The 22,086-nt window shown below is 34.7% G+C and overlaps 1 protein-coding gene across 1 annotated transcript in view; it reads right to left on the minus strand.

Annotated features, from left to right (window-relative positions):
• The window catches only part of BOLL (boule-like RNA-binding protein), a 32,458-nt gene extending 13,965 nt beyond the window's left edge, over positions 1 to 18,493 (minus strand). Inside the window, exons 1-6 of the mRNA XM_014545571.1 lie at positions 18,349 to 18,493; positions 15,229 to 15,320; positions 10,268 to 10,395; positions 6,411 to 6,482; positions 3,132 to 3,179; positions 2,212 to 2,340 (exon numbers count right to left, since the gene is read on the minus strand). Coding sequence (XP_014401057.1) covers positions 2,212 to 2,340; positions 3,132 to 3,179; positions 6,411 to 6,482; positions 10,268 to 10,395; positions 15,229 to 15,253 — 402 coding nt within the window. The 5' untranslated portion in view covers positions 15,254 to 15,320; positions 18,349 to 18,493. The remainder of the gene's footprint in view (positions 1 to 2,211; positions 2,341 to 3,131; positions 3,180 to 6,410; positions 6,483 to 10,267; positions 10,396 to 15,228; positions 15,321 to 18,348) is intronic.
• Between the last annotated feature and the right edge of the window lie 3,593 nt (positions 18,494 to 22,086).

Here is a 22,086-nt window from a genome sequence, read left to right on the forward strand (position 1 = left end):
CCATAAAATTATTTTTGTTGCTACTTCATAACTGTAATTTTGCTACTGTTATGAATCGTAATGTAAATATCTGATATGCAGGATGTATTTTCATTGTTCGCGACCCACAGGTTGAGAACCGCTGGAGAGTGTTGGTCTGTGCAACGAAGGGTCGCAGGTTTGATTCCCAGTCAAGAGCAAGTAGCTGGGTTGCAGGTTTGATTCACCACATGGCTGGGATGCATGTGGGAGGCAATCAATCAATGTGTCTTGATGTTTCTCTCTCTTTCTCTTCCCCTCTCCCTCCCTCCATTCTGCTCTCTCTAAAAATCAATGGGAAAAATATCCTTTGGTGAGGACTAACAAAATAAAATAAAATACATAAAATAGATGAAAGCCTGCTTAGTCATAATAAAAATAGAATAAACACAATGAGAAATATAGTCATAGTTACCTTGAAAAAGTATAAAACAAGTACCATGATAAAATAATTACCTGAGAGATGATAGATATGAAAGACAAAAAGTGATCTAACGCCCTGACCAGTTTGGCTCAGTGGATGGAGCGTCGGCCTGCGGACTGAGGGGTCCCGGGTTCGATTCCGGCCAAGGACATGTACCTTGGTTGCGGGCACATCCCCAGTAGGAGGTGTGCAAGAGGCAGCTGATCGATGTTTCTCTCTCATCGATGTTTCTAACTCTCTATCCCTCTCTCTTCCTCTTTGTGAAAAATCAATAAAATATATTTTAAAAAGTGATCTAACATATACATAATTTGTATTCTATTGTTTAAGTCACCCAGTCTGTGGTACTTTGTTCCATCAGCCTTTGTGTAAACTATACTAGTATCAAGCAGTTATTTTGTTTTCGTTAATCCTCATCCGAGGACATTTTCCCATTGATTTTTAGAGTGGAAAGGAGGGGGAGGGATAGAGAGAAACATCGATCTGAGAGAGACACATTTGAGGATTGGTTGCCTCCTGCATGTGCCCCGACCAGGGCCAGGGATCAAGTCTGCAATGGAGGTATGTGCCATTGACGGGAATCGAACCAGGGACCCTTCAGTCTGTAAGCCGAGGCTCTATCCACTGAGCAACCAGCCAGGGCTCAGCAGTTCTTTGATAGCTAGTCTTATTTTCTTTCCGACTTTATAGACAAAAACATGTTGAACAAGAATGTAAGAACTCAAAGAACATAGCATCCATGTGCCTTCTTTAACAAAGATACTTGCAGATGTAATCAACCAAGTGAAAAATGGAGGAAGAGATGATGAATGAAGAAATCCCGGTAAAGGTATATTTTTAGTAATCATTAAGATTCAACTGTGGACTTTTTTGTTCAAGAACAAAATTATAATGTTATAAGTGTTAGCAATATAAAAATAGTACAAAACATTTAAATTGGGAGGTGGGTGCTAATTTCCTAATCTTTCACAACACCGATTTCAAACATGCATGTGCAGTTCCTGGAAAATATCTGGTAAGGTTATTAGTAATGGTTCAGGAATATAATTTAAAGACATGCTAGTCACCATCTATAGTTATAAAATAAATTTGACTTACGTTTTTGAAGGAAGAACTTTTAAAAATTTTTTCTTGGCTTAATTTTTATGTGCTTTTAATTGACAGAATGTTAGCAACTACAGTGGGGCCTTGACTTATGAGTGTCCTGACTAACGAGTTTTTCAAGATACGAGCCATCTCTCGGCCGATTTTTTGCTTTGAGTTGCGAGCTAAAATTCGGGTTACAAGCCAGCTTCAGATACCCCACCGCTAGTTGGCGCAGCAAACGTCACAGTGAACGCCACAACATCAGCCCAGCATCACGTGTCTCACTCGTTCACTTTATAATTTGACATACAAGTAATTTGAGTTACGAGCTCCGTCACGGAACGAATTAAACTCGTAAGTCAAGGCCCCACTGTATATAGACTGATAGACAAATCAGAAGCAGTATTTGGTATCTTACTCTTTAAAGGAGATCGAGTCAGGAATGAGCCTAGTAAAGTGAACAGTTGATTTGAGAAATGATTCTGAACTAGTTAGTGAAGAAGTCTAAGATATAAAAGATGATAGATATGAAAGACAAAATGAAGCATTCTTAGATATAAAAAAGGAAAAAGATTAAGATATGCAACTTCAATGAAGGTCTTGAACAAACACTTTTAGAAAAGAAAAAGAAATAAATGTAAGATAAGGTAGTAGAGATAAATTACTTGGAGACTATTACGTACTTCTGGAATGGAAGCTTCCATCAGAGACAGCGGAGGAGGAACGCATCCTCCATCTTGTGCAATTTCCACTGGTTGATAAAAAACCTCAGACGGTTGTAGGTATAGGAACGGAGCAGAAGAGGCAGGAGACTGAAACACAAAATCATAGTTCCAAATATGATTAGTTATGTCATTTAAACCAAATGATTTACCCAATAGGTGAGAGAAATATTTGTTTCATATTTTCCTGAAGTTCTTTTTCAGGGATAGCTTAGAAGTATCTCAGCAACAAATTAGGAGCTCTGGGGTTGTTATAAATTCCAGTTGTGTAGATGTCATTAAAAACTGTATCACTAGTAAGGACTACAAGTTCTTAGTGCTTCAGAACCTCATCTGTAAACTCAGATAATTTTATTAAGATCACTACTAAAAGCTGTAATAATATAAACAATGGTATTTAAATTATCATAAACATCTATTCTCAGCTTTGTGACTCGCATGGAGGTGGAAAATGTCAAAAAAGATGAAACAATCTCTTGGTGGGATACTATCTGTTATCAAAGTTGGGAGATGGGATACCTATTTGAGAGCACAGGTCAAACAAGCAAAATATGAAGGCTAGAAAAACGTTAAAATTTCCAATAATACTAATAAAAAGAAGTAATTTTTCATGTTTTTGCAACACTCACTCATTTATAAAATGCTTTCACTTACATAGTCTCATTTGATCTTCACAAAAATCATATGAGAAAATTTACAAAGAGATAGTAGTCTCATTACTTTTATTTCACAAATGAGGAAGCTGAGAAATATAGTGATTAAATAAACTGCCAAAGGTATCACAGTTAATAAATAAAAGAGAAAGGTCTCTAACCTAGTTCTCCTGATTTTAATATTCATGCAGTATTCACAAAAGCACAGTGAAAAAAGTTAATATTTACCTGAGGAACACTCCACTGCCACTGACCTGGTAGACACTGTGCAGGGGCCTAAAATGAAAGAAAAAAGACCCCACAGATAATAAACAAGGGTTAAAACTGGATTATTTACATGCAAAGAATGGAGGTGGACCCCTATACCTCAAACTATGTACAAAAATTAACTCAGAATGGATCCAAGACCAAAATTAAGACCTAGAACTATAAAACTATTACAAAAAGAGGTCATAAATCTCTATGACTTTGAATCAAGCAAATTTTAAAATTATGACATCAAAAGCACAAGCAACAAAAGCAAGAAAAGAAAAAAGATAAACTGAACTTCATCAAAATTAAAATCAATAATGTGTTGGCAAGGATGTGAAAACATTAGAACTTTTATAAATTGCTGGTAGGAATGTAAAATGGTACAGCCTTTTTGGTAAACAGCATGACACCAAAAGGTTAAACACAGAGATACCATATAAACTCAGTAATTCAACTCCGAGGTGTAAGACCTAAGAGAAATGAAAACATGTCTGCACAACAACTTGTACACAAATGTTCATAGCAGCATTATTTACAACAGCCCCAAAATAAAAATAAAATAAAAACAACCCAAATGTCCATCATCTGATGGATAAACAAAAAGTAGTATATCTATATAATGGAATATTATTCAGCCATAAAAAGGAATGAAATACTAATACATGCCACCACATGGACAAATCATGAAAACATTATGTTAGGTGAAAGAATAATAAAAAAAGATCATATTTTATTTATTTTTTTGGGGGAATCAAATGATATTTTTATTTTGAATGTTGATATTTGAAGAAAGGAGTAAAATATTATTTTTAAAGAAGATCCTTTTTAAAAATATATTTTTATTGATTTCAGAGAGGAAGGCCTTAAGAAAATATTTTAATAAAAATATCTGAAGTAAAATGATTTATATATAGATTTGTTAGATAAATGAAATCACTACTTATGAAGTGAGAAACACAAAGGAGATAAAACCTGACTAAACCATGAATTACCTGATCTGATTAGCAAAAATTGATAAAGCTATCAATCTTGAATTTGAAAAAAAAAGGGTAAGGGACTATTTTTTATCAAAATGGGAATTTTAAGGATAGACTGATGAAGAATATATAACTCAAAAGAAGTATGTGAAGTAAAATTATTTCTTATATTGTAAAATATATTACAAATTGGTACCAAAATCTTTCCTATGTATATGAAGACATCATACTTTCAATTTTATAACTGCAAGGAGAAAACCAGAGTTAAAGTATAAAATTAAATTGCATTATAAAATTTCCAGAATACATCCGCTATGTCAAGTGAGCTACAGCTGTATGTTAATCAATCAATAAAAAAGGAGCTGGCTCAATAGGGTGCAAGCAGAAAGGGACTTTCCTTTTTCACCCTCCACTTTAAAAGCATTGTGCTGCGCAGTCTTCCTTGCCCTTGGAAAAAAATGAGGACAGGTCACTTTTGGGTGTGGTAGATTCCAAATGCCGACTCTCTAGTTAGAACTTTTGATTCCAGCGAGACCACTCTAGCCCTTGATTCTGGAAGTTTACTTTACACAGATTATTTCTCTACTAAGGTAATTTCTCTAGAGTTTTTTTTGGAAAGAGTCTCTTCTGTGAGGTTCACACCTTGCTCTTGGGAAACATAACCTTTGCTGTGAGAAGTTTAACACATTCCCACTGTGGACCTTCCCTCCTGGCTCTGCCTCCCGTAGACCACTCCAGCTTTTTCTTTGAACTTTTTTTTAGGAGAGGTCGGGTCCAAGTGATACCATCTCACAAATTTCAAGGAAATATTAAGTTTAGTTATTTTCAGAAGTCCTCTTCACTTGTTAAGCTTCCTTCTTACCAATCTTCCCTATCAATCTCATCCTCCCCTTATCTGTGCACAAGGTGGGCATTGAGTTAAAGATCCCAAAACTGGTTTCACAATTGGTTTCTCATGTTAAATGGTCTGGTACTTAACGTTCTGTGTTTGGGGCCTCTGCTGAAAATCTGAGCCAGTTTAGGAAAAGTCATGCTACATATATATTTTAAATAAATGTCATTAAGTTCTATTTTTAGTAAGTGAAAGAAACACTTTAGTTTTATATTTAGCATAGTAATGTAATAATAACTGACCTCCCCCAAAGCCAGTCTAATACCAGAAAGAATTCCAATGACCTTAACATTTCATGTGGGTCTGTTTTAAAAGTTCAAAAAGAAAAAAATAAACAAATGCATTCTCTTTCACTATTTCAGAGTATGAAAGAATGTGGTTTTATTTGTGAATGGTATAGACCAGAGGCTGGCAAACTTTTTTTGTAAAGGGCCAGAGGATGAATATTTTAAGCTTTGCAGATCATAATATCTCTGTTGTAAGTACTCAACTGTGCCACTGTAGCACAAAAGCGTCTACAGACAATATGTAAACATGTATGGTTGTAGTTCAACTATGCCTTATTTACAAAACAACAAAATAGTCTGGCATTACAGTTCACTTATCCCAGTCTCCAATAAGAATGAAAAAAAGAATGCTGGCTAACCAAAAGATGCTATCATAATATAATCACAATATAATCGTGATTTTAACGTACATTACAGTTGACCCTTGAACAACGGTTTGAAATGCGTGTGTCCATTTATACATGGATGTTTTCAATAAATGCTGGCCCTCAATATTTATTTTCAATAAAATTGGCTCTCCACATCCCCAGATTTTGCATAGAATTAAAACAACTGAGGATGTGAAAGACAGATGGTATGCATTGTTCTATGCCTTTTTATATAAGGGACTTAAGCACCCAAGGATTTTGGTGTCTGTGGGTGTGGGGTGGTGGGTCCTGGAACCAATCCTAGAACTCATGTGTGTGGTAGGGGTCAGTGCCCCTAATCTCCTCAGTGTTCAAGGGTCAACTATATATTAAATACGGTAACAAGAAATTAATGTAATGTTAACAGTAACATTAAAAATTCAGTCTGTGGTCCAATATCTGTATCTTACTTTAGGAATTATTTCTAAAGACTTTTTAGATTGTTAGTCAGGGGAACAAAACTGACCTAATTAATATTTTGTAAAAGGAAGCAAATAGTCCATCTTCCTGTATGACATTGTTTATTCCTCCTATAACCCCGTCAGAAAACCCCCCACAAAAACATTGCTATCAAGACTTAACTATCTCTTTAATTACTACAGTATTTGTATGAGAAAGAATAAAATGAGAGATACCCAAAAAAAGACTAAAGTGATCAAGGAGAATTTTCACTGTACTAATTTAATGTTTACCTGGTAGTGATATGCAGACTGCTGATAAACAGGCTGAGTTACCATCACAGGGGAACTAGATATAGAACGTGACTATGAGAGGAAAGAAAATGGAAAATTATTTTAGGCAAAATTCTTTAAAATAGTTTATAATAAAATTTATCTCAAATTGTTACCTAAACCCAGGCAAATTATAGTTTATTATTGGAAATGTCATTTTCCCACCTTCTTATTGATATTACCAACTCCACTTAAGTTTATTAAAATCATCATAGTATTCCTACTTCCATGTGGTTTTATTTCCATGGTAATGTTAAAACCACCATCAGAAACGTTGCTTTTAGTCCAAAGATTATGAAAATACTAGAGGCTTGGTGCATGAAATTCATGCACTCGGAGGGGTGGTGTCCTTCAGCCTGGGAGCCCTCAGGGGATGTCCAACTGATAGCTCTTAGCACTGCTTCGGAGGCGGGAGAGGTTCCTGCTACCGCCGCTGCGCTTGCCAGCCTGTGAGCCTGGCTTCTGGCTGAGCGGCACTACCCCAGTGGGAGCGCACTGACCACCAGGGGGCAGCTCCTGCATTGAGCATCTGCCCCCTGGTGGTCAATGTGTGTCATAGCGGCCGGTCATTCTGCTGTTTGGTTGATTTGCATATTAGCCTTTTATTACATAGGATAGGTCTAAGAATATTCAGAGGGCAATGGCAGCTAGACTTAAGGTGTCACTACCTATTTCCATTGTGGAGACCAGCAGTAGATAGTTAATGTGTACATAGCATTTAGACTTGAATGAACAATCATAGCTGATTTTGCCACTGATTTCCAACTACTTATAAATAATCAACATCCTATTTCCTTGTTATACATTTAATTAAAGCAAATATATAAATGATTGAAGCACTTGTTAAATTCTATTTTATTCATTTGACATTTGAATGAATTAATCATCCAATAAATAAACTTACAAGTGATTTATCTCTTTGGAAAAAGTATACACCTAACACTCAATTATTCAAAGTAATAGAGTAAATCCCCAAATTTAAAACCAGCTTATTAATAAAACAGGCAAGTTGTTTTAAAACAGGTAAAATAAGCTTTAATGATAGCAATTAAAATTCATTTTCTAATAACAGGGATGTAATTTACATTGTTTTAATGTTTTTCCCCAGTAACTAAAGAAAAGTATTATAGCTCTCTTTGCACAATCTGTAGACTATTATATGCTACTAAAATTGCACCATAGATTAACATTGGGAAATAATAATTTATTAATAGATTATAGGAGGAGCAAAACATGATAATCTTAGCAGATACAAAAAAGCATTTGTTAAATCAATAGCCTTTCATGATAAAAACCCTTAGCAAACAGAATAAAAAGGAACTTCTTTATTGATTTAGGGCATTAATTCTTCACCAGGTTTGACTTTGTCCCTGTAGGGAACATTTGGCAATATTTTTGGTTTTCTAAATGTAGGGAGGCTAAGACACTGCTAAACATCCTAAATATACAGCCTCCCCCAACAAAAAATCATCTGGCCCAAAATGTCAGTAGTACTGAAGTTGAAAAACCCTGGTTAAAATTAAGAGTATCTTTGAAAACCTACAGTGCATATGTATGTATGTATGTATGTATATACAGGGTGCTCCCCAAAATATATATACACTATTTTCTGATAGCTCAATTTATGTTACTTTCTTTTCAGATCTAACCTATTAGAATTAATAATTATTCAAAGAGTGTATACATTTTTTTGGTACACCTTATATATGTATATGTGTGTGTATAAATAAAATATTAATGGCAACTCACTGGACTTATTTTCTCTTTCAAAACAAGGTCATTGTGTTATTGCATAAACACTATAGCTGAGTACTGCCAGTGCAATAACTCAATGCGGAAAAACATGAGAAACAGAAGAGCAGAAAGCAATAGAGGTACATTGCATCATAAATGACTGTCTCTGTGAGAGTTTGGCAGTTTAAATATCAACGTTTAAAAATCAAAAGCATTACTACATACCAGCCACAATGTATTGAAAAAATAGGATTTAAAAACATATACCATTCATAAACTATAGCGTACCTCAGAATAAATTCAACAAAAAAATGTGTCAAACTTTTTTAAAAAAAATATATTTTTATTGATTTCAGAGAGGAAGGGAGAGGGAGAGAGAGATAGAAACATCAATGACAAGAGAGAATCATTGATCGGCTGCCTCCTGCACACCCACTACTGGGGATCGAGTCCGAAACCTGGGAATGTGCCCTTGACCGGAATCCAACCTGGGACCCTTTAGTCCATAGGCCAACGCTCTATCCACTGAGCCAAACCAGCTAGGGTGTGTCAAACTTTTTTTATGAAGAAAAGGAAATTTGATTGATGGATGGAAATAAAAGAGGACCTAAGTAAGTGTTCACTAGTAAGAAAATTTAATATACCCAAATGTTCCAAATTGATCTATATATTGAATCCAATTCTAACCAAAACCCAAAAAAGCTTTTCAGAGAATGGAATAAGCAGAATTATAAAATTTATATTTATAAAAGCAAAAACTTAAAGATAGATGAGACTCCTGAAGAGCACAGTGCCAGAACTGCCCTGTCAGATCTTATGATTCATTATAAAACAATAGGAATTATAACAGAATTGGGAAGGGCAGACTTGGAACAGAGAGCTCAGAAAGAGACCCACACATGGAAAACTTGGCATTTGATAGAGGATTTGTTTCAAAACTGGAAGAGAATAGATTAGTCAACACAAACTCCTGATTTGATATCTACATATGAAAAACAGCAACATGACAGTATTTTTAAAATAAAATATAGAATACCTGTATTCTTTTTAAATAAATGTTTTTAAATTGATTTTAGAGAGAGAGGTTAGAGGGTTAGGGTCTAGTTAAGATCCATCACCACACATAGGACCTTTTCTATTCTTAAAATATTCAGCTACAAAGTTTGATAAAAACATACCTAAACCAAATCTACAGTATATAGCAGTGATGGCGAACCTTTTGAGCTCAGCGTGTCAGCATTTTGAAAAACCCTAACTTAACTCTGGTGCCGTGTCACATATAGAAATTTTTTGATATTTGCAACCATAGTAAAACAAAGATTTATATTTTTGATATTTATTTTATATATTTAAATGCCATTTAACAAAGAAAAATCAACCAAAAAAATGAGTTCGCGTGTCACCTCTGACACACGTGTCATAGGTTCGCCATCACTGGTATATAGTATGCCTAAACTATTTAAAATTATGATAAATTTCAGTTATCAACTTAAAAATGAGAGTATTCTATAATTTTTCAAAAACATTTAGAAGATATAGAAGCAAAAAACTTTTAAGACTACTTGTCTTAGACAAACTTATGACACATGCAACATTTGGATGTTCATTTTAGTATTGATTGTAGAAAAAACTTAAAATATCCTTCAATTAGGGAATGTACACTCATACAATGGAATATTATAAAATTTTAAAGTAAGTGAACTAGAAATACTAGAATAAACATGGCTTAATCTAAAAGACTTACTTATATAGTGTCTAAAAACACCCAAAGCAATACTATATATTGTTTAAGCATACCTATATTTGTAGTAAAAACATAGAAGACAGGAAAGATATTCTGGGGAGGAAAGGAGGGTAAGAGAATGCGAGCAAGGAGACTTTATGTGAATTTACCGTATTTTATTCTTCCCATTAAAAATCTTAAATATGGCTAAATGTTAACATATACTAAACTTGAGTGGTAGCTACATGGTTATTATATTATTATTTGTACTTGTCTGTGGTTGACATTTTTTGGAAATAAAATAAATATTTTGAAAATTAATAGTAATAGATGGAAACCCTTCTAAAATGAAATTACTTACAGGCCAAGGTGGTGGGACAGAAGTTACTTCTGGAGTATGAAAATAAGCAACACCATTATGGTAAGTGTAAGGATATCCAGTTGAAGTTGTTAGGTACATTGTTCCAGCTGCTGGCATTATACTGGAACCTAAAGTAAAGATTAAATAATAATAATTGAAATGCTAAATTTAACTTTAAAGACTGTAATTTCTGAACACTGGAAAATGTTTATCTTAATACACCTATATAGTTACAGTAAAAATTGAATGTTATGTTATTTTTTAATTCTATATGTTAAAATATCTTTGAAGTATATATTTTCAAACTTATTACCTTAAAAATTTTATTAGCTTAAGGTGCATAAAAAAAGAAACAAGTTTAATAAGAAATACTAAAATTTCACCAATTCAGACTTTAATATCAGTAAAATGAAACACAAAGCTAACAGATAGATTAGATGATTATTTTTCAATGTAAATTATATGTAATTCATTTACTCTACAGTCACTGTAGTGAAGTTCCTAAGACTTTAGTAAGACATTTATTTGTAAAGGCCAATGGTGAGGGAGGCAGTGAAGTTGGAGGAGATTCTACTTTCTGGAAGACATTTTGGTTCCCCCCTACAAATTCTCAATTGATAAATACCAAATCAAAACGAAACTCGATATCTGTTAACGGCTAAGTCAAAAACTGAACAGTGCAAATGAACACAATCTATTAATTTGTCAACGGATGTATAAGTACCTAATGTTTTAAACATTCCAGTAGACACTAGGACAGAGATAGAGTAAGAAAATTTAGTTACTAATTTTATGTGACATTGTTCCTTCTAGCCGAAAACTGTTAGAGATTTTAATAAATATTATAGCTAAAATCTATAAAGAGGCCTAATTTAATAAATGGGAAGAGTGAGAAAAAAAAGAGAAGAGTTGAAAGCATTACAGAAATCTGAGGAAGGCACATAATTTGGCCAATTCTTAAAGCTTTTGGGACTGTTCCTTCTGATAATTATGACACATGTGGTTGGGTTATAGAATATATGTAACCATAGTTTCTGATATTGGGTCTATATTTTAACTTTCAGTACTTTCACTATAATTTTAAGTTACTTTTCTAATTAGAAAATTTTCTAATTAGTGGTTCTAAATTACTTACAATTAATTTTGCAATTTTAAATATATTTTTATGTTTTTCCCTTTAAAGATGTAACTATATGGAATATATACATATATTTTATTGACTTTTTACAGAGAGGAAGGGAGAGGGATAGTTAGAAACATCGATGAGAGAGAAACATCGATCCGCTGGCTCCTGCACACCCCCCACTGGGGATGTGCCCGCAACCAAGGTACATGCCCTTGACCGGAATCAAACCTGGGACCCTTCAGTCCGCAGGCTGACACTCTATCCACTGAACCAAACTAGTTAGGGCTGGAATATATTTAAGCATCATTATTCAGGTAAAATTTCCCCAACCCCCCCTCCCCAATCTAGTATATATTAATTTGTGACGAGAAATATTCATTTGGCCACCAACTTTGCCAAAGTAACTTTATTAAAGGAAAGGAACCTGATATTTTAATGAAGTTCTACCGAAAGTTTAATATTTAAAAAAAGAACCATGTAAAAATATTGAAAAATACATTAGTTGTTAATACATACGAGGGATCCCTACTTGTTGTTTTCTTATTGCTGGACCAATGTTTAGTTTCTTATCCTTATAATTCAGTTTTTCAGCCTAAAATAAGAAAAAAAATAAATTTTATTATTTTGGTACTATTGTTTATAAAACCAATAAGGAAAATTAGTAAGAAACACTTTTTAAAATTCAGATTATAACATTCTTTGATAGTAGCAAGTCACAGTGGAAAGGGCAAAGTTTTTGGATTTAAACAGATCTAGGTCCGAATCTACTGCTCTGACCCTAATTCCTAATCTGAAATACAGTCAATCCTCTATTCATGGATTTGGGAATTAATCTACTCATTAAAATTTATTTGTAATCCCAAAATCAATACTCATGAAAATTTAGCGGTTATTAGCTGGCAAGAGCAGAGGTGAAAAATGTGAATTGCCTGACACACATGGTTCCAGTTGAGATCAAAGAAGGTGACACTGTCTTATTTCAGCTTTTATACTGTAAACAAGTGTCCTTTCTGTGGTAAATATAGTGCCATGTGTTTTGCATTTTTGTCTTTATGTTGGTGATTTTGCTACTTAAAATGGCCTTTGAGCGTGGTGCTGAAGCGCTGGTCAGTGTTGTTAGGCGTAAGAAAGCTGTCATGTGCCTTATGGAGAAGAGGTGGACTTCATTCAGGCATGAGCTGCAGTGCTGTTGGCCATGAAATCAATATTAATGAATCAATAATACTAAGTATGTCTTTAAACAGAAACACACATAAAATAAAGTTATGTATTGACTGGTTCATGAAAATATTGGCGGCAGAAGCTTGTGGAAACCTAGGCGTATACTTGTAGAAACAGCAGTTCAATATTTGCTAATTCAGTATTTGTGGTGACTTTATAGAATATTGCTACTGTAAACAAGGAGAACGGAGTACTTAATATACAATTAATATTTAACTGAGAATTTAATATACAATTCAAAATCTATTTTTTCTAAAAAATTTAATGTCACCTTTGCCAAATTTAAGTTATTACCCCAAATTACAGGCTACAGATTTGTTTTAATATGAATGTTCTTAGTTCATATAAAGATTTTCATAGGAGGGGAAATAATCAAAGATAACCTCATTCTAGAAATCCATACGTGTAGTGTTTTTTAGGAATTTAAAGTGCTATTAACACTCAGAAAATATATATCCTCACATTCTTAGCTTAAGCAAATAAAGTAAAAAATTAGATTACAACTCCACAACCATACTCATGTAATGATTTGAAATTTGTTTTTCTGAAGATAAAGTTTCTCTTTAATGCTTTTTTTATTAATTCAATTTTTTGTAGGCTAATGTCAATCTTAAGATGCAAATAAGTTAAAAAAACTTTTTAGCAACTGATCATTGTACTAGACCTGTACTATTAAAATAAACACCACAAAGAATTATTTTGAAAGAAATTCCAAAAAGAAAGTTAAATACATTAAAACATCTTACCTCTTGTAAAATTTTTTGTGCATCTTCTTGTGTTTCAAAAGTGACGAAACCATACCTAAATAAATGAATTATTTTCTTAGAACATTACTTTAGAATTATATTAAAAATTTTAAAAAAAATTTGTGTTTTAAGAATGGGCCACTGTAGGAGTGAGCATTTTTCTATGGTGCATCAGCATAAAATACTTAGGAGAATTTTTAGAGGATAGTGAAACTTAACACTATCACTTCCTCTTAGAGTCAGGGGACTAAAAGAAAAAAACTCAGATCCTGAAACAGTTTCAGATCTGAACTGTTTAAGACAGAAGAGCATGAGAGATACATGTTTTGGCTTATAAATTAGGATGCAATAAATTTCAGTCCAGAGCAATAATCTCTTTAAAATAACAGAGGTTTGGCTTAAATAGAAATCAAAATAGGAAAAAAATTTTAATTAAAAAATGTCAACACAAAAAAACTTTTACATTGGTAAATGAGTATACAAATACATTAATTACTATTATGAGCTCATATAAGCTGATAATACAATTATGTATTTACTAAACAAATTAAACTAGAAATATGTACAATGTAGACTTTACACCTACTTTTCATATCTAATTGTTACCTTCAGAGTATAATTCATATAACATTCAAGATACAAATACATGTTCAAAAAACCCCAAAACAGTTAGACAAAAAGAAATAAAAAGCATATCCCTCCAAAATGTAATTTCTATTTAAATAACTTAAGGAAACTTTTTGAGTAATGCTATGTTTCTTATTTTCTTAATTATTGTATAAAGTTTCTTTTTTTTAAACAAAGGAATTTCTCTTCTTTATTTGGCTAACCATTAAACAAGGGTTAAGGAAATATTTTTACACTGAATTTTTTTGTAGAACACATACACCACCCAGTGGAAAAGGCATAAAATAGTTTATACGTATTTCTATGTGATTATCAATGATTAAAATGGGTATTACCAAAATACTGCCAATTCTATAAGCTAAACAAAAGAAATACAATCTCACTTTATCCTAACATTGTTCATCAGTCGGAGGAAGTCGCTCATCTGTTTAGAAAAAACCTCTCTGCAGAATCCCATTACCTCTTCCAAAGTACCCACTTGTCATGTTGTTTGCCTCTTCTAGTTTTCTATCACTTCATTGGTCCCTTCTCTTATACCTATAAATATGGACGTCTTGCCTCTCTTTCAAGGAAACAAATACGTACAATCTTTCTCTAATCTCCACTGCCTTAACTATTTTAACTTTGCAGTCAAACTTCTTAGGTAAGTACACTATATAAACTACTTTTTTTTTTCTCTGAAATTTGGCTTTTGCATATACCAACCTACTAAAACAGCTCTAAGGTCATTAGACATTTCTAGACAAACCCTACTGCTTTCTTCTCAATTTTCATTCTCTCCTTGATTAAGAAATTAAAAATTATTCTTGAGTTATATTTCTCAGATTAGTCCCTTAATGAGGTCTCTGATGCACAACCTACAGAGATACCTTTGTGTCAGCTTTTTTTCAAATAAAGCTCGATTTAGTCTAAAGTAGGTATGTAATTGCAACAATATCTGATTCCTTTAGCTTCTGGTTCCTTAGCTATTGGACATTATATACTCAACATTAAGTGCTTGCTATGTAACACTGAATGGTCCCTTAGCCCATGCAAGAATAATTCCCAACAAATTATAGTGTCCCCCTTCCTCCAACACACACACACAGAGGAGATCAAAAGGTAGGGCAAAAGGTAGGAGGAAAGAAGACTGCACAAAAATCTCTTGAAAAAATGGAAGCAAAGTAAGTTAGCATGCAAAACCTAGTAACCCAATAAAAACACAATTGCTAATTCTATGTACTATCTATAGTGATACTAACCCTTTAGACACTCCAGCTCTGTCATTTACAATCTTCACTTCTTTTACAGACCCATATTGAGAAAAAAATTTTCTTAAATCATTTTCATTTGTCTAATGGCATAAAAAAAACAAAAACATTTTTTAATTGATAAAAGATGTAAAAACTCATGCTTGTTTTAGAGACAGAAAAGTTTATAAATAAATAATATGAATGAATATAAGAATACCTCTCATTAAAACAGTGGATGAAACCACTAGGTTATTAAAATCAATATATGTAAATACTTTGCTTTATTCAGAACTACATTGTTAAACATAGTTTAATAGTAAAAAGTTTTAAGCTGGATTGTTTTAAAACTACAAAGAAAGTTCAGTATTTAAAGGAGTTCTTATTCTCTAGTTGGCCAGTTGAAAAATATAATTTGCATTAGGCATGTCTATAATTATAGTAAGGAAATACAGGTAGCCCATGCTGTTCGAAGGTTTGTCTAACACCACTGCTTTTACAGAAGACCTACATTAGTACCTGTTTTGGCTAACCAAAAGAATCCAAAGAGGACTTCTGCTTTTACGAGAAAAGGCAAAAAGTGAAAATACGTTCAGCTTTTGTTTTGCAGCAAGCCCGTATACCATAGAGGCAGTGCAGCCCAGCGCCTTCCCTGGAACTGCACTCACAGCTCAGCATCAAGCTGCTATAGCTCTGAACTGTGCCTGTGAGCATCTGTGCTTTATCTTGATTTATTTTGTGTATCCCTGAGCAAGATGTGTCCTGAGGTGTCAGAAAAGCCTAAGAGAGTGCATAAAGATGCTATGCTTAGCTTAAAACTGGACGTAAACATATTTGGTATGATTTAGCTGGGTATTTTGGGAGGCCTGGGAAACACTAAAAATTTTTCCATATGCATTTATGTCCTCACTTCAGAACATTTCAGTTTATGAAAGGTTTCATAGGAATGCTCTACTTTCAGGAAGTGGAGGAAACATGTGTTCCTAGAGGGCTCACATGAAGGCAGTGGAACTAAGTTATGTTGGCCTACACCAGTCACTTTTAATCAGCATAGTATCCTGGAAGAGTACGGTCTTAGGAAAGGAATATATTTCCAGACGTATGTGAACTCAATTTGTGATAACAATGAAGTAGTTACATAATTTAAAATTTTTGGATGCTTTATCATACTCAATATACATTTTAGCTAAATAGACATTATAATATTCAAAATAAAATTTGAATTATAATTAGACTATAATGTATAAGATATCTACTAAGATAGTTTTGGCATATCTAGTTTATTTTTAAAATATTTTTTTGACTTCAGAGTGGAAGGGAGAGGGAGAGATAGAAAGAAACATCAATGATGAGAGAGAATCATTGATTGGCTGCCTCCTGCACACCCCCCACTGGGGATCGAGCCCGCAACCTAGGCATGTGCCCTTGACCGGAATCGAACCCTGGACCCTTCAGTCGGCAGGCTGATGCTCTATCCACGGAGCCAAACTAGCTAGGGCTGGCATATCTAGTTTTAATTACTCTCATAATAGACTTATATCACCTTTCTTGCAGTATTTATACTAAATTCATTGCAATTTCATTTTCTGGTTCATCTATAACTGTTTGCCCTAAGAGGATCTTTAAATATCCCTAGTGAGGTTTGGCTTAAATAGAAATTTAAGCCAAAATTTTTCCTAGAAAAATTTTTCTTTATAGACATAGGTAAGCACATGCCTAATAGCAGAGCTAATGCCTTTTGAGTTCCACTGCGACCTTACTACTTAAATACACTATTGTTTTTTAGTTAGTAACCTAAAGCCTGCTAAAGTGGATGATGACAAATACTGAGTTAACTTGAGAATAAATGAATGACTCTTATTTTAGTAAGTACAAAATGTAATTAACACCAGAATAAGAATTTCTATTGGAGAATTGAAAACAAATTAATTCAAAGTATTTTCTGGTAAAAAGTCAATAGCTCAATTTTGCAATTCAAACTTAAAGGAGACAGAAAGTCAAGATGATTAAATATTACAGAGAGATGGGCTTCTAAAAAAGTTTTAAAAAGTTTGAGACTTCTTGGGGCTACAGTAAACAGTTTCATTGTGGGAATTTATCTATGATTTTGGAAAAAGTTTAAGTATAAGGGAGGGAATTCTAGCAGTTATCCTAAAGCTATGACTGCATTGTAACAATATAGCCTCCAAAATTCATTTTGTAGTTTTCAGTAAGTTAGAATAACATAGCCAAATGTTTAAACTTATTGATGATTTATTTTAAAAAATATACTAAGCTGTTTTAATATAAATCCTGAACAAGAATAATCAACTTGAATATTTATGGTCTGCCATTAATATTTTCCATAGAAATAAAATATTTTTTAAAATAGGCATTTCATAAGAAATCATTTTTCTTTATTTTTAGTGAACCATTCTTATAGTTGCTTAAGATTCCACTTAATATATCCTTGCATGCCTTTTCTGTAGGTGTTTACTATATGGGGATGCTGTAAAACATCTCACAAAGTATGCCTTTCTGAAATAGCTTATTACATTATTTAAATATATTACTGTTAAGATGCTTTATTCTGACAAGAACACAGGCCTGTTTGGGTGATCAAATTTTAAGTTAGGTGATGGGAAGCAATTTGCAAAAGATGAAAGTCTAGGAGGGTACTCAGGAATCAGAAATAAAAGTTGGGGTAAAGAAACAGGATTTCATAGGACAAATTTTGTGTGTGTGTTTTTTTGAGTCTACTTTTGTAAATTATCATCACTTATTTGGGCTTCTGGAGTACTATGCAAGAAAGTATAACTAATATGATATGGTGAAATGAAGGATATGGAGCAATGAGTCAGGAAAGTAGGATTCTAGTCTTTATGCTGTCACTAAGTAGCTAGCTAGGAGACTTATAGACAGGTCAGTGAGCCTCAATTTCCATGTATGTGAAACTGCACAATTATATATGCTCTATTTAATCTCCACTGTTTTTGAAAATATTCTTTATATTAAGACAAGTTGAAAACTATTAATCATTGTACAAATAGCAAATATGTTATTATTTTTATAGTTGCACAAGGAAACAATTTCCAAGAAATAAAATTACTTCTAATGCAAAAATTACACCATGTTATACACTGAAATAGGTACCTTAAAGTCAATTCCTCCTACGAAGATGCGATTAGGGATCACTGTTCCATATCTTGGGGCACTTGTTGGGTTATTCAAAGGCACAGGTGATGCAGGATTAGGGGATGAAGACAATGAATCTGTTTGTGTCTGATTTGATGTTTGCTGTAAAATAAAATTCTTTTTAAACTTTTAGCACTGGATATCACTTTTTTAAAAAAAATGTTTTTATTGTTTTTTAAAAAATATATTTTTATTGATAGCAGAGAGGAAGGGAGAGGGGGAGAGAGAGAAACATCAATGATGAGAGAGAATCATTGATTGGCTGCCTCCTGCTACTATGGCTGAGCCCCAAACCTGGGCATGTGCTCTGGACCAATCAAACCCAGAACCCTTTAGTCTGCAGGTGGAAGCTCTATCCACCGAGCCAAACCAGCTAGGGCACGCTGGATATAACTTTTAAAAAATATATATTTTTATTAATTTTAGAGAGGAAGGGAGAGGGAGAGAGAGAGATAGAAACATCAATGATGAGAGAGAATCATTGATCAGCTGTCTCCTGCACGCCCCCCACTGGGGATCGAGCCTGCAATCTGGGGCATATGCCCTTGACCAGAATCGAACCCAGGACCCTTGAGTTCGCAAGTGGGCACTCTATTCACTGAGCCAAACCAGCTAGGGCTGGATATAACTTTTGATGCAGGCTGAAAATATGTATGTTTCAAAAAGATGTCATTTAAATAAAATATACTTTAGACTTTAACTTTATTCTAATTTATGAAGGTTATAATGAAAGCTAATAACTTTTTTGGGCAACATAAAGATAGGAAATGTAGAATCTACTCCATTATAGTAGATAAAATCTTAAATACATTAACATACTTGTCAATTAAGTATACCACTAGAATATTATAGCCACTTAAATATTGTAAGTATTAAGGAGGAATTTTAAACTCAAAAAAAAGTTTGAGAAAGAGAAAAGTAGCCCTGGAAAGCTAGGAGCTGGCCTGGCACAACCAACTTGGTCCTGGTGGTTTTAGGAGTTGGCCCAGAACTCATAGCTAGGCTGTGGTATTCTCTTGTTAACAGAACACCAACAAGGCTACTCTGTGATTGTGATGGATGGAGATAAAAATAAGACCACTCCATAATCACGTCTGAACATTGGCAAAAACAAAAGCATTGTCCAAACCACGAGAAGGACTAAACATCCTTCTATTCTGGCTGAAACGAGTGACTGCTCCTCCTTCTTTATCAGCTTTAGTCTTGATCTGTATTTCTTGTCTACAAGAATTAACATACTAATCCATTACTCCCACATCCTGACAACATGCATTTCAGAATAAAGCCCTCTTCCTTGAACTCTAAAAAATGCTTAACACAAGCCTAAACCCTGTAAGTTCGTTTTAACATCATCTTACTGAGAGGTCCCGTGGTGTGTACCCTATGAAGGGCAACAATTCAATAGACTCAACTTTATTAAACTACAGATGTGCTCCTGGTGGTCTCTGGCCAAAGAACATTGACAAGTTAATAAACACTGACATTCAAATTTGTTTTTCAGTTCTAACATTATTTTTAAAAATGCACTTGTTAGTTTGAAGATTTGACTGATTTCATTAAAAACTATACCATACCTAACCCTGAATGGGTGGCTCAGATGGTTGGAGCATTATCCTGTATATCAAAAGGTTGTGAGTTGATTCCCCATAAGGGCACATACTTAGGTTGAAGGTTCAATCCATGGTTGGGGCATGTACCGGAGGCAACCGATCGATGTCTCTCTCTTTCCCCCTTCCTCTCTCTAAACATATCCTTGTGTGAAGATTTTAAAAAATTATATACCTATAAGTATGCATTTTTATACCAAAGAATTGAGCTCAATGTATAATCATATGTTCACAGTTCTAAGTCAGGGGGCCTAATTTAGATTTTAATAAATATAAGCCTTTGCACAATGGAAAGATAATAGACTCTTAAGGTACATCTAAAAAAAAGAAGACTTGGGAATAGAATTTTGAAGAGAAACCAATTCAAGAACTTGCTAATTATTTTCCTTCTAGGAACACTAAACAGACTTCTGGGACAATCTAACATACTGAGTTCCTAAAAAAGCTTGAAGTTCGTAATTTCAATTCTCCGAGAAACAAATACATAAAAATAAATTTCAATTTAGATAATGGAATTGTTCTTTTTCACATTTTGTCTCCTCTTTCATTTCATTAGCCAATAAAACCATCATCTCTAAATTAATCTCTGCAAGATGGACAAACCACTAGGCCAGTGGTGACTAGGAGACTATAGACTGAATCTTATGGGCTCTCTTCTTTATATTGTCTTAAGGGGGAAAAAACACATACTTTCTAATATGGTAGTTCATAAAAACATCTACTAAACCACAGAGAAGTCATCATATTTAAAATTACTATATTGTTGTTTCCAACTGAAGAAATCTGGACTCCAATCTTAACATAAGCATCCTCTCTGGGCATTTGGAGGTTATTTGTAACTTCACTTGTGGGACACGTGCCTAGAATAGATGATTTTGGGATGCTTAATTTTATTTTTCAACTGTAGATTGGTATTGCTAGAAAAAATAGAATAGTAGATATAATCTTGTCTCTGCCTGTTTAGAAAGTGTAGAAAGTATCTATTTGCAAATTTAAAATCAGTCTTCATGAAATTCTCTTACAAAATGAGTTCGATGGATGAGCTCATTTGTTCTCATATTTGTTTACATAAAAGTCACCCCCATTTTTCCTATCACGGAGAGAGGGATGGCATGAGCCGAAGTGAACAGAGTGCTTTATTTCCAATCTCGAGAAACTAGTTAACTGGGTGTGGGATGGGGGAGGGGGAGGTCAACTTTTTACATCCAATGCACATCATTCTCCAGCGGCTAAGGCTCCTGCTCTACTGTGGGTTCCATCTGCTTCTCCTCTTTACCACTTATCACTTTCCAACGCGGTATTTACTATGTTTACTGCCTGTCTCTTCCCACCAAAGGTAATGCTCACAAGGGAAGGGGTTTTGCCTGTGCAGCACCTAGGGCAGTGATGGTGCAGAGCAGGGATTCGGGAAATATTTGAATGGACGAAGCTCTTCTTGCTCACAACATGCCAACCAGCAGCCTGCAGGCTTTAGAACACAGTGTGAGGAACAGCCTAGAAAATACTCGAATGTTTGCAGGTGGAGTCCCTCGGGAAGGGCAGCGATGCAGCGAGTGAGCCGCTACAGCCTCCCCTCCAGCCGGCGATGCCCTTGCAAAGGCATGAAAAGCCCATGTGCGCAGCGAGCTGCGGCGACTGGGGCACGAGGAGGGCCCTTCGCTCAGGGAGCGTCCAGCACCACCCGGTTCATGAAAAGCGTCCTCCGAAGGGATGCGCCTTCGCTACCGCCACCCGCTGGGGATTATCCTAAACCCCCATCCGCCACTTGGCCCCCGGAGACACGGAGACGACAGGAAGGGGGCGGCTAACCGTCGCAGTCACGGCCTCGACGCTCCGTCCCCTGCGAGGCCAGCAAGTGGAGGCACCGGAGGAAATGGCCGCGGAGACAACTTCCTCGGGTTCCCGCGGGTCATCGTGAATTTGGGCGCCAACACGAGGGTCCACCCCCTCCCCACCAAAGTGCGGGAGGGAAAAAAAGGCTAACCAGCGAGAAATTTTGCCCCACAAACCCGCCAGCAGCCGTGGCGGGAACCCTCAACGGCACCGACCCGACGTCGGCCTCGTGCGTGGCTCACCCCGCGGCCCTCGC

This window comes from Myotis brandtii, unplaced genomic scaffold (genome assembly GCF_000412655.1).
Source record: "Myotis brandtii unplaced genomic scaffold, ASM41265v1 scaffold412, whole genome shotgun sequence".
Lineage (NCBI taxonomy): Eukaryota > Metazoa > Chordata > Mammalia > Chiroptera > Vespertilionidae > Myotis > Myotis brandtii.